The 11,030-nt window shown below is 43.9% G+C and overlaps 1 protein-coding gene across 2 annotated transcripts; it reads right to left on the bottom strand.

Moving 5' to 3' along the window:
- Positions 1-2,265: 2,265 nt before the first annotated feature.
- On the bottom strand, positions 2,266-10,539 carry LOC106571259 (SUN domain-containing protein 1). 2 transcript variants are annotated; one of them, XM_014144081.2, is made up of 16 exons: positions 10,328-10,539; positions 9,914-10,022; positions 9,723-9,808; positions 9,229-9,474; positions 8,846-8,917; positions 8,111-8,211; positions 7,840-7,893; positions 7,696-7,749; positions 7,375-7,451; positions 7,073-7,211; positions 6,860-6,982; positions 6,686-6,773; positions 6,465-6,580; positions 3,884-4,054; positions 3,592-3,681; positions 2,266-3,417 (listed from the first exon to the last, which is right to left on the bottom strand). In XM_014144081.2, exons 2-16 carry the CDS (start codon positions 10,018-10,020, stop codon positions 3,304-3,306), a joined length of 1,638 nt encoding a protein of 545 aa, XP_013999556.1. In that variant the 5' UTR covers positions 10,021-10,022; positions 10,328-10,539; the 3' UTR covers positions 2,266-3,303. The 2 variants fall into 2 exon arrangements, with proteins under 2 accessions (XP_013999556.1, XP_013999562.1); XM_014144087.2 differs by having other exon boundaries at positions 7,375-7,448.
- Positions 10,540-11,030: the final 491 nt, after the last annotated feature.

Below are 11,030 nucleotides of genomic sequence, written 5' to 3'. Positions count from 1 at the left end.
ACCCTACCTGACACCCTAGACCCACTCCAATTTGCTTACCGCCCCAATAGGTCCACAGACGACGCAATCACACTGCACACTACCCTAACCCATCTGGACAAGAGGAATACCTATGTAAGAACGCTATTCATCGATTACAGCTCAGCATTTAACACCATAGTACCCTCCAAACTCATAATTAAGCTCAAGACCCTGGGTCTCAACCCCGCCCTGTGCAACTGGGTCCTGGACTTTGACGGGCCGCCCCCAGGTGGTGAGGGTAGGAAACAACATCTCCACCCCGCTGATCCTCAACACTGGGGCCCCACAAGAGTGCGTTCTCATCCCTCTCCTGCTCTCCCTGTTCACCCATGACTGCGTTGCCATGCCTGCTTCCAACTCAATCATCAAGTTTGCAGACGACACTACAGTGGTAGGCTTGATTAACAACAATGACGAGATGGCCTATAGGGAGGAGGTGAGGGCCCTCGGAGTGTGGTGTCAGGAAAACAACCTCACACCCAACGCCAACAAAACAAAGGAGATGATGAAACAGCAGAGGGAGCACCCCCCTATCCACATCGCTGGGACAGTAGTGGAGAAGGTGGAAAGTTTTAAGTTCCTCGGAGTACACATCACGGACAAACTGAAATGGTCCACCCACACAGACAGCGTGGTGAAGAAGGCGCAACAGCGCCTCTTCAACCTCACGAGGCTGAAGTAATTTGCTTGTCACCAAAAACACTCAAACTTTTACAGATGCACAATCGAGAGCATCCTGTCGGGCTGTATCACCGCCTGGTACGGCAACTGCTCCGCCCACAACCGCAAGGCTCTCCAGAGGGTAGTGAGGTCTGCACATCGCATCACAGGTGGCAAACTACCTGCCCTCCAAGACACCTACACCACCCGATGTCACAGGAAGGCCAAAAAGACCATCAAGGACAACAACCACCCGAGCCACCATAAACATACTGACTCAAATCTCTAGCCACTTTAATAAATTAAAAAATGGATGTAATAAATGTATCACTAGTCAATTTAAACAATGCCACTTTATATAATGTTTACATACCCTACATTACTCTTCTCATATGTATATACTGTACTCTAGACCATCTACTGCATCTTGCCTATGCCGCTTGGCCATCGCTCATCCATATATTTATATGTACATATTCTTATTCATTCCTTACACTTGTGTGTATAAGGTAGTTGTTGTGAAATTGTTAGTTTATTTGTTAGATATTACTGCATGGTCAGAACAAGAAGCACAAGCATTTCGCTACACTCGCATTAACATCTGCTAACCATGCGTATGTGACCAATACAATTTGATTTGTCAATCTCGCCTGGCTCAAAGTGGAGGAGAGATTGATTTCATCATTACTTGTATTTGTGAGTGGTATCGACATGTTGAATGCACTGAGCTGTCTGAACTACTGGCACAGAGTTCGGACACCCATGCATACCCCACAAAACATTAAACAAGAAGTCTTCACAGTCCCCAAGTCCAGAACAGACTATGGGAGGCACACAGTACTACATAGAGCCATGACTGCAAGCAGTAAAATTTGACCTAAAAAAAAAAAACAGAAATAAAAAACACCTTATGGAACAGCGGGGACTGTGAAGCAACACAAACAAAGGCACAGACACATACACACACACACACACACACAATAACATATGCACAATACACACACAGATTTAGTACTGTAGATATATGGTCGTGGTGGAATAGGGGCCTGAGGGCACACAGTGTGTTGTGAAATCTGTGAATGTATTGTAATGTTTTTAAAATTGTATAAACTGCATTCATTTTGCTAGACCGCAGGAAGAGTAGCTGCTGCCTTGGCAGCTAATGGGGATCCATAATAAATACAAATTGAGTTTTTATAGAGTTTTACAAAACGTATAAGATCTCATAAGCCTGTGTTAACCTCAGACCTTATTTTCAGCATTTATCCCAAAACCCTATTCTTTCCCCCTTAGGAATGACTGAAGGAGCATGAGGTAAATAACTACAAGCTGGTGAGCTCTATTGGCAACACCCCCACATTTTTTTAGATAATCCTACCAAGGTAGAAGTTACAAAACACAATCATGTTTTTTCACATCTCTAATGTCTCCCATTTATGAAATGTATGGTCGTGTAAAAATATTGTTTTATTGCCTTTCAGAGTGCATTATGGGGATAACTGCATGTCAACTGCATGAACTTCACAAAAACCATGTGATCAAAGGTATAATGTAAACACATATTTACTGTTTTTGAGGGTGTGCTATGGGGGCTGGAGACATGTTTATTTTGACATTCCAAATAAAAACTTTTATTAACAATGGCAACACTGCCATGTTGCATGGAGCCTTGCTGTAGGGAAACCACAACCATGGAGATAGATAAGGCACTCATATTTGTGTCTGTGCCATTATAGCACCTGTTACAGCATGGCCAGGGCCATTGAGGGAATCTCCATTTTGAAGTAGTCAATTTTCTTCTTCACTATTGGCTGATCCCTCCAACAGGGTCACCAGCAGGGATCATCCAATGAAGTTGGAAGTCCCACCCAGTTGACTACATTAAAATGGTGGAAGCCCTCAGTGACTCCGCTGAGGCTAATACGGCCTTTTGGCCACTAAAAGCCTCTTTCCCTATGACCACAACACTGATTTCCGTACGTCGCAGACGCACTTCCTCCGCATTCACTCGTTGACTTGTCTACAGTCAGCAGCGTTAGTCTTACTGCTCGAACGCACCCAAAGAGTGCAGAATATTGCCTGGCTGCCCTACATACACAAAGAGCAAAAGGATATCTTGATGCATTGTGGAAATATCAACCTGTTAACAGAAACAGGCGGAAATATTAACGAATGTAGACTTACATTTTTGTAGCTGGTTAAAAGACAACGTTCCAAGTCAAATTTACTCCCATTCAATGCTGTATGGCAGGGTACCCAAAACTTGAGTCTGCCCCTCCCCCCCTCTCAGTCAAAAGGCTCCTTAGTGTATTTCAGGGCATGGAGGGTTATCGACCCTTGGGGACACCATGGATTTTTCCCAAAATCCAATATGGCTGCCATAATCCCATTTGATGGGGGTTTAATCATCTGTAAATATGTGTTTTGCAAATAAGATACATCTTTGAGAATTGGCCACCATCATTACACTCAGTTCCAACTTGTGACCAAACCCATACAAACACTGCCTAAGAGAGATTTTATTTAGAAGCAAAATATATGCTCCAGTATGAAAATGAAAATTCTGGGGTTGGGGTGGACACACACACAAACACAGGGGTTGAGATGGATAGCCGATCCCCCTCAATAGAAAGGCATCTTGCCGTGAACCCGGAAGCGGTACACACAGGTGTATTCCTGGTGACCCCAGTTGCTGAGGACATGGAGCTCCACATACCGATACACTGCGGTAGGGTTCTGGGGGGGGGAAGAGAGAGCGAGAGAGGTCCAAGCATATTTAATTTCGAGATAAGTCTTATTCAACCCATTGTTTTGCATACACATTAGGCCCCAAAAGGTATCATCTACCTGTCTCATTAGCCTGCATCTTTACTACGAGTATCTCTAATAGTTTATCAGCATTTGACTCACAGGCAATTCAAACGTCTGTAGGGGATCTCCAGCCTGGTCATATGTAAACATTCCGATCAGTGATCCCTCTTCGCCGACAGTAGACATGCCCTACACAGAAAGTGTGTGAAGGAGTCAATTAAAAAGGTACTCAACATAGCACTAAAACATCCCTGTGCAAATCATCCCACTGTAAATTCTGTGGTACAAAAAAGGAAATAGTCTGAGTAGGAGTGCTGATCAGAGAAGGAAAGAGCCACCCCCTACTCAGAGACTTTGTGAATACAGGCCCTGGGGGTCAGAGGTGACTCACGTAGATGGTGAAGTCCTTGGGGGCGCTGTCGATGCGCCCATTAGGCGAGATGGCAGTGGAGAGGTGCTCCAGAGAGACATGGGTCACGTGGATGGGGTGAGACAGAGCGATGGTCATAGTGCCCTGGGCACCAGGAAACGGCCAACACTTGCCAGGCAGCACCTGCTGGCCCTGAGGGGATAAAAGATGATCGGTCTTTAACCCTCTAGAGCAGTGTTTCCCCAACTCTGGTCCTCCAGGACCCCCCCCAACAGCACGCCAACCCTGGTCCTCCAGGACCCCCCGCCAACAGCACACCAACCCTGGTCCTCCAGGACCCCCCCAACAGCACACCAACCCTGGTCCTCCAGTACCCAAACACTGTTTCATTGTAGCCCTGGACAAACACCTCAGTCAACTCATTGAGGGCTTGACAATTAGTTGAATCAGGTCTGCTTGTGCAGGGTTACAATAAAAAAAAAAAATTTTACATATGGAATTGTTTTAAGATGGTCATACCAAGGATCATTTAGCAATTAGATTTTTTATTTTCAAAACACAATATAAAACAATTATTTGATGAAACATTGAATTTGGCATTACTGATATTAGCCCATAGAAAAACATTGTATAACAGATTCACTACATGGAACAGACAATCCCCCCCCCCCAAAAAAAAATCTAAAGGATGTTTGTTCTGAAGTGTTTGTCCTATATCTGAGAGAAGAAAAAAAAGATCGTTTTTATTCATTTTTTTACATGTATTTAACCCTTTACTTTAGGCACCAATCTAAATGACCAAAAGCACGTGGACACCTGCTCATCAACATCTCATTCCAAAATCATGGGCATTAATATGGAGTTGGTCCCCCTTTGATTCTATAACAGCCGCCACTCTTCTGGGAAGGCTTTCCACTAGAAGTTGGAACATTGCTGCAGGGACTTGTTCCATTCAGCCACAAGAACATTAGCGAGGTTGGGCACTGATGTTAGGCGATTAGGCCTGGCTCGCAGTCAGCGTTCCAATTCATCCCAAAGGTATTCGATGGGGTTGAGGTCAGGGCTCTGTGCAGGCCAGTCAAGTTCTTCCACACCAAATCGCCAAAAAATGTCTGTATGGATCTCGCTTTGTGCACGGGGGCATTGTCATGCTGAAAAGGGCCTTCCCCGAACTGTTGCCACAAAGTCGGAAGCACAGAATTGTCTAGAATGTCATTGTATGCTGTAGCGTTAAGATTTCCCTTCACTGGAACTAAGGGGCCTAGCCCAAACCATGAAAAACAGCCCCAGACCATTATTCCTCCTCCACCAAACTTCACAGTTGGCACTATGCATTGTGGCAGGTAGTGTGCTACTGGCACCCGCCAAACCCAGATTAGGCCATCGGACTGACAGATAGTGAAGTGTGATTAATCACTCTAAAGAACTTGTTTCCACTGCTCCAAAGTCCAATGGCGGTGAGTTTTACACCACTACAGCCAATGCTTGGCATGGCGCATGGTGATCTTAGGCTTGTGTGCGGCTGCTCGGCCATTGAAACCCATTTCATGAAGCTCTCGACAAACAGTTCTTCCAGAGGCAGTTTGGACCTTGGTACGTGTTTCAGCACTTGGCGGTCCCGTTCTGTGAGTTTGTGTGGCCTACCACTTCACGGTTGAGCTGTTGTTGCTCCTAGATGTTTCCACTTCACAATAACAGCACTTATAGTTGACCGGGGAAGCTCTAGCAGGGCAGAATTTTGACTTACCTTGGAAAGGTGGCATTCCATGACAGTCACTGAGCTCTTCAGTAAGGCCATTCTACTGCCAATGTTTGTCTATGAAGATTGCACAGCTTGTCCATTAAAATAACATCAAATTGATCAGAAATACAGTGTAGACATTGTTAATGTTGTAAATGACTATTATAGCTGGAAACGGCTGATTTTTAATGGAATATCTACATAGGCGTACAGAGGCCCATTATCAGCAACCATCACTCCTGTGTTCCAATGGCACGTTGTGTTAGCTAATCCAAGTTTATCATTTTAAAAAGGCTAATTGATCATTAGAAAACCCTTTTGCAATTATGTTAACACAGCTGAAAACTGTTGTCCTGATTAAAGAAGCAATATAACTGGCCTTCTTTAGACTAGTTGAGTATCTGGAGCATCAGCATTTGTGGGTTCGATTACATTCTCAAGTCCCATGACGCTTGTGGGGGACATAGAGCAAAACAGAGACCACCATTGTGTTCATGAGAGTCTCATCATAATATTTTGTAGGCCAAACCATCACAGACGTTTTCGTGAGAGACGTTTTCGTGAGAAGACCGGTTTTCGGGGAGTCTCATGGTCTGACAAACATCACTCTAGCTCTGCCACTTTTCACCGTGAATGTGGAAGGGCGATATCGTTGGATGTGGTGGATTGAGACACAACCCATACAAAAAACAGATATCAAGGTAAAGCAGACAGATTTTTTTTGTATCATGTTAATTAGACTTCTGCAGGCAAACAAAATTGTCGGAGAAGGGTTAACATGTATTTAAACATGGTGGTCACGACGACAGACTTCAGAAAGAGAGATAGGTACCTGGATGACACAAAGGGAGAGGTACCAACCTGGATGACAGTCCAGGGGGTCTCTGCAGGATACCACAGGGGAATCCCCAGGAAGCTCACGCAGGCTGAACGGGTCTGATACGTCTCAGAGCATCTGCTGGTTACAATACTGCCACCTACACACACACACACACACACAACTGTAGTCTATACAGCATCCTGGGAATATTTCTGTGACAGACACAGAAAATATGCTGAAGTACAGTGATGATGTCACAAACCTTGAGACTCCAAGGCAAAGTCAGGCAGTCGGTCCGCCAATGGACGACTGCAATCCTTTATCAACTGTTTCACGTCCCATCTCTCATCCTGTGAGACACAATCATCAACATGGTCAACTTTAAAAAACGCATCACATCTTCTGTTTATTTTACCAGAAAATAAAATCAACCCACCTGGGCCAGTCGGTCACTCAGCCATTTCTCCATGGCCTCTTTAAAAGCAGGTGTCAGGTGGATGTTTTCTGGTGTGGGAGTAGGGGGAGGCTGGTTTTGAATGGAGGTCACCTGTTGCTGCAGCTAGAGAACACACAGAGATCACGCACATTAGGAGTGTGTGTGTGTGTGTGTGCGTGCGTGCGCACATGTGCCTGCGTGTACGTGTGTTACCATATCACTGGTGTCCTCCAGGGCTCTGACCCTCTGTCTGGTAATGGATTGTTCCTCTTGGAAATCAGACATCTTGCTGCTGAACTCGGCAGCGTCCTGGGTCAGACGCTCTCCGGCAGTAGAGACAGAAATAGAGACACTACAATAGAATAGAATGAAACACAAAATAAATGTATTTTCTACTTTGGGAGAATCAGAGATTTGTCTTCTAGAATAGAATACAACATAACTTTTGTCTTGTTTTTTTAATGGTCTAGGAGCTAGGGACTATTTGGGTTGTTTCAAGACTGGTCCACACTCACCTGTTCACTTTCCCTCTAACGTTGTTAATCTCACGCCTTACTCCCCTCATGTCTATATTCAGTCTTTGTACCATCTGCTGGTGGACACAAAGTTTATTCAATTCAATGTGTTTGTTCATTCAAGAAGGGCAATTATTGACACCATTTCTCAAATGACAAACTGGCAATACTACACAAAAAAAAATACAAAAATAATCCCTGGTACTTCCACTCTCTCATCCGAAAGTAAGAATATCAGACAAAATACATAGCTAGAGCTTTGTTTTAAACCTTTTTTTATCTTGGTATGTTGTTACAAAGGGATAGATAGAGTATTCTCACCTGGGAAATGCCTTGGTGCTGGTGTGCTCTCTGTTTAAGGATCTCAAGCTCTCTCTGCAAGACAAGCACAAGTCAGATAAATGAATATGTCCAAAGATTTTGTGCATTCTCACTCCACCCAGCCCCCCCCTCCCTGTTTTGTACCTGGATGGTGTCCATTTTGTTTTTGAGAGCCGAATCCATGATAGGAGTTCCATACTGTAGAAAGAGTTTTAAATATTCAACAAGAGTGTTGCCCATGCATAGCTTCATTGCAGCATTCACCCAATCAAAACATAGATAACAGTCTGTACCAAATGGCACTCTATTCCCTATGTAGCGCACTTCCTTTGACCAGAGTCCACATAAGTGGGGCACTATATAGAGTGCCATGTGAGACGTCACCAGAAGACAGATGAAAAACAAGAGGTCCTACCGTAGCCTTTGGAGTCAGGTCGAGTGAAGAGTCAGGTTGAGTCGGGCGGTTCATTGGAAGGTTGAGGTTCATGGTGGGGAACACGATCGGAAAGACAAATACTGCAGGGAAGACATTGTGGTACAGGTCACACAGAGGACAGATGCATAGGAGGATATTTAGATGTGTGAACATGAATGTGTGGGCCAAAAAGATCATCAAGGACAACAACCACCCGAGCCACTGCCTGTTCACCCCACTACCATCCAGAAGGCTAGGTCAGTACAGGTGCATTAAAGCTGGGACCGAGAGACTGAAAAATAGCTTCTATCTGAAGGCCATGAGACAGTTAAACAGCCATCACTAACACAGAGGCTGCTGCCTACATACAGACTTGAAATCATTGGCCACTTTAATAAATACATCACTAGTCAGTCACTTCAATGTTTACATATCTTGCATTACTCGTCCCATATGTATATACTGTATTTTTATACCATTTATTGCATTTTGCCTATGCTGTTTGGTCATCGCTCATCCATATATTTATATGTATATATTCTTATTCCATCCCTTTGCTTAGATGTGTGTATTAGGTAGTTGTTGTGGAATTGTTAGATTACTTGTTAGATATTACTGCACTGTCGGAACTAGAAGCACAAGCATTTCGCTACACTCCCAATAACATCTGCTAACCATGTGTATGTGACCAATAAAATGTGATTTAATTTGATTTGAAGGTGACGTCACACTCACGGAAGGTCAGGAGAACGGGCAGGAGGAAGATGACGAACCAGGATGGCAAACCATTCGGGAAACATGACCAGCCTACAGGGACACAGAGCCAAAGATAATGCTAATGCTAACAAACAAGACAAAAGCAAAATGACGAGCTAACGCTACGCTAATGCACACAAACCAGCCACAAGACTTCAGATTAGCTAATGCTAACAAACTACAAGCAGAGACACACACTTAAATTAAAAAAGCCCTTACAGTAAATTTAAAATTGAAGACACACTGATGCTAAGCTAATGCTAACAAACAAGCTTTTTCTCTCTTCTTATTTTTATAAGCATATAGAGACATGCAAATGCCAAGCTAATGTTGTCTCTCATAGACAGACACACTGAACTCACTGCAGCTAGTGCTGGCCCTAGTGCCTATCCCACTGGACAGTCTCCTGGTGGAGCATGTCTTGGCCCTCACTGGCTCCTCAGAATCAGAGCAGTAGCCAGAGCTGTCAATTCTGGTGAAGCCAATGCTGGAGGAGCACATGCTGGGCTGCAGGGCCACAGAGGCAGCGGGGGTCACAGGAACAGGGGCCACAGTAGGAGACAGGAAGGTCTGCCTTCTCTGGATGGCCCTCACAGTTGGCACCATGCCTGACAGAGGGGGAGCGAACAAGATGGAGAGGAAAAAAGGGTTAGGGAGGGAGAACTTTAGGAATACATTGCATATGATTTCCAATCTACAAAAGTGTCTAACCCAGGCTAGGGACTTATCCTGTGCTGTCACAACTCATATGATCATTGTCATGGAGTTGGCAAGACAGAACAAGGGACTAGAGGCTAGATAGGGTTTATCAATCTTGACAACCCCTACCGCAGACAGGAAGTGATGTTTGCAATACCAATTAATTCATCGCCGTTGATTGGCTGATTTGGATTTTGGATTCCCTTATGGCCGCCAGTTCTCATTTTCTTCTTGTTGAATACCCTGAGAGCGAGAGAGAGAGAGAGAGAGACACATTTTGATTTGATACACACACAGTTAAGTGCACTAAGCATCATAGTACACACAGCGATACTCTCACTCACACACCTAGGCACAGGGCTTTCCTTGTAGGAGACAATGGAGCCAGAGGATTCATCGTCAGAGGACTGGTCATAGTACCCTCCATTAAGAAGCCTTGCACTTCTTCTAGACATGACTGTGAGAAAAATAAAGAGATTGATTTCAAATGCCAGGCCTAAACTAAACCCACCTTTGGTCAGTGTTGTCATGGACAACTTCATCTTACTTAAAACACAAAACTGGACAACAGTGTCAACCTGTGGCAAACATTGGGTCCTACAGCAAGTTTTTACCAAGTTCTCTTCCGATTCATTGATTGAGTATTCCTCGTGGAAACTTTTCTCGCATTTGAGTTTAAATCAGCATAGAATGACAAGATGATTCGTCGAAAAACCCCGACTAAAACCGGGCTTTTTGAATCAAATGTTGCCTTCTACTTACCCGAGTCTTGTTGGACAATTCATACAGTAATTATTGCAATCTTTAAACTCATATGTAGCAGCAGAAAGTGCAACTTAGCTAATGAGCCACTGTGTGTAAAACAGTGGAATTTACAGCGCGTCTAGAATGTTGAGTCTATGGAACTCTAGAAATAGAATGGGGGACGCAGTTTACGTCATAATCAGCACTCCGCGTCAAACGTATTTTGATTGACAGCTTTCATCACGTGCATCGGTCTCCAAAATCCATTCCATTATTTCGTTCCCTTATACAAATCAATAAATAAATATCGTCACTTTGCTCTTATTTCTTGTGTGTCTGTATATTTCATCACACGATGGCGACATTTAGCCACCATATAGCATATGAAAACGTCATAAACCATGATAAAAACATTTATTTACAGGAAATTAGCTGTAAAACTAACACTTTCTCTGTCTCAGAAAAATGTGTAGAGATTAGCTCAGGGATTCTTGAAAGTGGGGAAAATCCTTGTCTGACAGGGAAATTAGATGTTGTTGCATTATTTGTGTATGTCATGTGTATTCTAGCTACTAGCATGTATACCCTCACTATCTACCAGGCCTGTATATTGTTTGTAAGCCTATACTCGGTTATTATTTTCTCCTATCTTTCCATAGAACCACTTTTACACTTTCACTTTCTGTGAGCAGTCAGTACTCAAGGAGTTTGGTGTGGTGAA

The sequence above is a fragment of the Salmo salar genome, chromosome ssa01, assembly GCF_905237065.1.
Source record: "Salmo salar chromosome ssa01, Ssal_v3.1, whole genome shotgun sequence".
In the NCBI taxonomy this organism is placed as follows: domain Eukaryota; kingdom Metazoa; phylum Chordata; class Actinopteri; order Salmoniformes; family Salmonidae; genus Salmo; species Salmo salar.
This window is presented reverse-complemented; position numbering and strand designations above follow the sequence as displayed.